This window comes from Kogia breviceps, chromosome 1, assembly GCF_026419965.1.
Source record: "Kogia breviceps isolate mKogBre1 chromosome 1, mKogBre1 haplotype 1, whole genome shotgun sequence".
In the NCBI taxonomy this organism is placed as follows: Eukaryota; Metazoa; Chordata; class Mammalia; order Artiodactyla; family Physeteridae; genus Kogia; species Kogia breviceps.
The window spans coordinates 135,192,902-135,198,901 of NC_081310.1; the positions used below are offsets into that span (position 1 = coordinate 135,192,902).

Here is a 6,000-nt window from a genome sequence, read left to right on the forward strand (position 1 = left end):
CGCTGAAAATAAGCTCACTTTACATTTCTTTGAGATCCAGATTATTTATCATTCATTGGATGCCTCAAATATATACAACAATAGGGCTTCCCTGGTGGCGCAGTGGTTGAGAGTCCGCCTGCCGATGCAGAGGACACGGGTTCGTGCCCCAGTCCAGGAAGATCCCACATGCCGCAGAGCGGCTAGGTCCGTGAGCCATGGCCGCTGAGCCTGCGCGTCTGGAGTCTGTGCTCCGCAACGGGAGAGGCCACAACGGTGAGAGGCTATATATATATATATATATACACACACAACAGGGTCTAATAAATGGTGTAAACTTATATTTGAGAATGTATATACCTCTCTAAAGGAAGAATTCTTATGCCATAATTTCAATGTAAGTTATATGGCATATACCTTTTTTTCCCTGTTTTGAATTACTTTTCATCTCTTGCACTGACTTGTCTTATCATTCCAACTGGACATCTACCAATTAATAGTGATAGTACTATTACCTCTAAGCAGTTTGGTTTTGTCTGAATAACTGAGTGCTTAAGGAAAGAAAGAACCAAGGGCAAGCATGTCACCGGTACTTGTAAAATCCATTCTTGGGGACTACTACCGAAGCGAGGAGATAGCAGCTCAGCTTCAGGCCCCATGATCACTGCTCTTTCATAAGCCACCTAAGAAAAGGGCAAGCCAGGTGACAAGTGGGCCTTCTGGGAAAGGGTTCCAGTCCACTGGAAATGGGAATCGGCTCTCAGTTTCATTCCACAGGGTCCACCAGATGGCAAATGACTTTATCTACCTGTAGCCAACGCAGACTGAACACATAATGTGCTTCATGCCCCCTTCCACTCTGCTGGGAGACTTGGAGCTTTCCTCTGGGGGTTGCTTGATTCAGTGAGTGAGTGTGTGTGTGTGTGTGTGTGTGTGTGTGTGTGTGTGTGTGTGTGTGTGTGTGTGCGTGTGTGTGTGTGTGTGTGCATGTGTGTTTTAGTTTGATTATACATTATGCTGCAGTTCTAAAGGCAGAAGTTTCTCCAAACCATGAAGATTGACTTCTTTGCTTAAATCTGGAAGATCCGATTAGAAATCAATGGCTTCCAAAATCTGGGACAAGGAAATGGCAGGATGCAGATACAGTAGCGGCAGTGACAGACATGTAACAAGATGGAAATGAGTTGGTGGAACGTTTGTGGGAAAAGGTCAGGGGAAGGGTTGGGAATGAAGAGAAGAAAATCTATCTAAGAGAAAATGAAATTGTTTCATTATCACAAGAAACTCCAAGTAGCCTTCACTTACTTAGTCATACTGGAATTACAATTTCCGCTAGCATCGTTTGTGAAAGAGGAAGTAGGGAATACGACCATGCAAAGTGATATTTTAAGCTTCAACACATATTGCTCATCACTGGCTTGACTTGCAGCATGTCTTTCAACAAAAGCACATAGTGATTTAATCTCAGCAGTAATTCAGTCTGCAGCATATGAGACAAGACTATCATTGCAGACAGGCGGTAATTTGTGAAATTCAGGTGCTGGGGATCAGGGCCACCTGTTGAATTTAATCTTGGAGTTACAATGTTAATGCCATCATGTAACTGAACAAAAACACTGCATATTTATCAGACTTTGGGACCTCTAGCCATGGAGATGTGAACGTTTTCCTAAATGGTATCTGTAACTCTCTCCAGATTCAGTAAATCAATGGCCAACTGAAAGTCTGTTGGAATTCTGATTCAATATGCAGCAGCATATGGCTTGGTGGTCATCACATGCAACATATCCTATAATTTTTCTAAAGCTTGATGTGAGAGTGGGGCAAAACAGCAGAGTGTCATCTGGCAACATAAGAAGAATAGAAAAGCTTTCATTTATCATCCCCTGTGTTAACTGGAAAAAAACATCCTAGTAATAGTCTAACAAATGATTTCTACCTCTGCTTAAGCAAGACTATAGGAAGATCCCAAGTAAACCTAAACAGCAATTTTGGGAGAAGACATAAACGTTTTACAGGTGCATCTTCAGACAGCCATTGGAAATGAAACTGCCGAACTACTGGCCAGTTAAATAGTAGCAGTAAAGTGACTACATTCTGAGCAGAAGTTTACATTTCCTTCAGTGGGACAATTGGAATAATGCCTAAAGAGAAGGCATAGATTTTAATATTTGCATTTGTTCCTTTGCTTGAGGTAGGGTAAACTTTGTTGAACCCTTTGGGTATGGAATTTTGTGAGAGGTTGGTTTTCTATGAAAGAATTTCATTGGTATTATCTGCTAAGACTTTCCTGGTCACATTTTTAATTCTCCGCTAAGAATTCCAAGGTCTTCCACACATATGTATCATTCACATAACACTTCACAGTTTACAAAACCCTTCACTACAGATTATCTCAATTTCTCATACAGAGTTCCCACATTCCTTCCCCAAAAGGGCTGTTCTTCATTTTAATGAAATAAGGCTCTGTTACATTGAAAATGGAATCCAACATATTTGTGTGAATAAACACTGTTTTGAAAAAGAACATGAGGGCATCATATTTTGACTTAGGCTATCAATGTTCTTAGCTGGTGTCTGTCCAGCAGGAGAGCACAGGAAGGGAAGTAATAGCAATATCTTCCTAAAGGCAGATCAAAGCTTTCAGCAAATTTACCTTTTGACACCCCTATTAACCAAAGCTTCACAAGTGCTAGATAGCCATTTCCACTAAACAATAGCCATGAAAATCCACCATGTTCAATATATTCATTATAAACACATAAACACCACATCCCTCCACAGTGGGAAATCAATGCACAAACTTTTGGAGAACTCCAGCCCTTATGGGTTGCTTGCACATGCACATACAAAGTATGTAATCAATCAACAACTTAAAGAGAAAACAGAAGCTTGTGAAAACAGAAACTGTGAAACTGATGGCCCTCTCTACTTTTGATTTAAGATCTACCACCAGCACCCTCCCCAGTAAATCACTTCCTAATGAAATGTCTCCCTCTTTTCTGCTTCTGTGAATTCTTCCCAGTGCAAGTTCCACTTTTTCAAAGAAACTTTCCTTGATCCTACCCAGGCAGAGATCTTTCTCATCTCTGTACTCCAACAATAATAACTGTTTATATCCAGTATTTCCTATACATTTATATCTATTGTCTATCTCTCTGTCTCTCTGTCATCTATCCATCCATCCACATTTCACGGTATGTTGTTTATTTTCCCACAGGCATTCCAAAATCCCGAAAGGCTGCGTCCTGCCTTAAATTCTTTTGAATCCTCCAAAATCCTTAGCATTATCCATTGCACAAATGAGTAGAAGTATTTTGATTGCCACTTTAAAAAAGTTTGACTTTTTCATGCACGGTTAGAACCATCTTTTCACACAAAAGGAGCACCTGCTAAATATTACTTTGGTTCACAACCATACAACCTAGTAATACAAAAAGCAGAATAGCTGGGTGGTTTCAAGAAATCCTCTAGCTTTATAGGGCATATACAGAATGGAATTGTGTTTTAATAAAAATATATTAGCATCTTCAAATAATGGGGAATACATTTAAACTGTATTAAAATATCTTTTCAGAATCAGGAAACTTGATTAGGATTCTCCCAGAGGCTTCACACACTGAAACGAGAGATTTATTATTCCAGGGAAAGAAGGCTCAATTTCTTAAAAATTCACCTTATTAATTATTAGCCAAGCCATGCAGCGGCTTCCGGGAAGACAGAGGAAAACAGGCCCTCAACGATGAGTTTCAAGCCAATGGAAGCTGAGTTTGTGCCTCAAGCCTTCCGCGCTTGCCTGGGCACCGCTCCCCAGGGCTGTAGTAATTTAGCCCAGAGCATCCGAAGCAGAGATCATATAGGAGTCTGCGAGCCTGAGCTGCGGCCAAGGACTGCCTGCTACTCAGCCTCCGGTTCCCTGTCGGAGGTAAGCTCGGGCTGATACCCGCGCCATTCCCGGGTCTCCTCCCACTAGGGCGCGACTTGGCTGCCAAACCCGAGGCTTCAGGAACCCTGCACCCAGCGATAGCTGCAATTCTGGGGATGAGGCGGTTCTAATTCCAGGGACAGTTCCTGTTAGGAAATTAGGCTTTGGGGTGCACCCATCTCATCCCTATTCCCGGAAAAACTTTGCTTCCTTCTCCAAATAGAAATTCACACCAAGTAGGAACTATCCTGTCCCACCCCAGCGGGTCCACTCGCACTTCCAGCCTCTGAATGGCACCTACTCACGGCGCCTCCCAACCCCGTGGAAGGGGGGCAAGCTCAGGTGTGCGGGATCCCCAGGCTGGGTGGCGGGAAGGCTGGCGAGCAAGCTGTCACCTTGTGGTCCGCCACGCCAAGGTATCCGTCCAGTGGCCGCGGTCCCGCGGGGGCCTCCGGGTGCGGCGGGGGGCTGCCGGTCGCCGCTGCCTGCTGCTGCTGCGGGGGCCGCTCCTTCTGGCCGCCTAGGCTGCTGTACACGAGCAACAAGCTGGTGCACATGGTGGTGAGCGCTAAACACACTGCCAGACCATGGCGCTGCGGGAGAGCGGGAGAGAGCACAGGAGAGTCGCTGAGCGCCCACCCGGGAGGAGCGCGCCCGGCGGGGACTCCGGCGCGACGGTCAGACGGGCGGGGGCAGCGGGGGTAGCCCGGGTCCCACCTTGGCAGCACGCAGCCCGGCAGAGGAGGCACCGTCGCCCCGCGTACGGCAGGGGATGCTCCCCGCGCGTCGCTGCTCTGGGCCGCCGCCGCCTCCCACATCCCTCGGCAGAGGACAGGTGGTGCGTGGCGCCCGGCTACGCGAAGAAGAGCGCGCCGGCGGCGGGGGCAGGGGTGGGCTCACACTTTGGGAGGGGGCCCTCTGCCCCAGCTCGGCTTTGGAATGTCTAGCTTCTCCTTTCTGGACCCGTGGGGCTCTACCTTGGCGATCCTTGCAAGTTTGAAATCCGACAAGGAAACCAAGAAAGTCTGCAAAGGTCCCCCCTTCCCGCCCCTCTTAGTTTTTTGCCAGGCTGTTTCGTTAGGGCATCCCCATCCCTGAGCAAGGCGCCCACCACTCCAAGGATTCTCTAGCTCTCCGCTGGCCGCTCGGACCTCCCGCCGGAGATCTAGGAGCCCAGCAACCCGAGTTCCCATTCGGGCTCTGGGATTCCGAGCCAGGCTGAAGCGAGGAATTTGGGAGTGCACGCGGAGCAGGTGGAAAGTTGTCCCTTTGTAACGGGCGACCTCGCAGCGCAGGGTCAGGCACCCTGGAGCTCTCCCGTGCGCCCCGGGGACGCTGCGCCCAGGGGTCCCGCCTCTGCCCAGAGGAGTTATAACAAATGACTCACCACCAGGGTCTTCATTTTCGGCACCTCTTTTGTGCGGAATCCTCAGGCACACGCGTCCGGGGCCACTTTTTCTTGGAGGGTTTCCATCGTGGGTGATGGGGCGGAAAGGGCTCTGATTTTCGCCGGGCCTCCAGCCGCGGTTGAGTGAGCAGGAAAGCCGCGGGACCCAGGAAGAGCCGCTGTTGCAGAGATTAGAGACAGAATTGAAGCTGAACCGGACCCTCGTAGTCTCTCAGCGATCTACACAACTGTCGCCTGCCGGGTCCTAAAGCCCTCTGCATTCCCCCCTTCCCGCCCCCAAATAATAATCTTTTCAGCCGAGTAGAATTTCTGGGGCGAGAGAGTTAACCGTGCCCGTATACCCACCTCTTGGTCCGAGGGCTTATTTATCTTTTATGAAGTCATCAAGTAAAAGGGAAGGAGAACCCTATTGGATTCTGAACATGATAGCCATTTGAAAATTTGCAAACTACGATTTCTGTTCTGTAATTTTGATAAAAACAAGTCAACAGCCCAAATGTCAATAGCTCTATTTATAGCATTTGCGTTTATGTTCATAGCGTGGAGGAATCTGTCACGAAATAATTTTTTCAAAGAAATTATTGTTTCAGTTTTCCAATTGTAAGCTTTCTGATATTCTCTTCCCCTTAATTTTACTTTTTAAATCGAGTTATTCTCATGCAATCTTTATATCCTCATTTTCATCGAA

At 47.1% G+C, this 6,000-nt stretch overlaps 1 protein-coding gene across 1 annotated transcript in view; it reads right to left on the minus strand.

Annotated features, from left to right (window-relative positions):
- Positions 1-5,659, minus strand: part of ST6GALNAC5 (ST6 N-acetylgalactosaminide alpha-2,6-sialyltransferase 5) — a 175,736-nt gene extending 170,077 nt beyond the window's left edge. Inside the window, exons 1-2 of the mRNA XM_059058198.2 lie at positions 5,292-5,659; positions 4,300-4,497 (exon numbers count right to left, since the gene is read on the minus strand). Of these exons, the coding sequence (XP_058914181.1) occupies positions 4,300-4,497; positions 5,292-5,306 (213 nt within the window). The 5' untranslated portion in view covers positions 5,307-5,659. The remainder of the gene's footprint in view (positions 1-4,299; positions 4,498-5,291) is intronic.
- Positions 5,660-6,000: the final 341 nt, after the last annotated feature.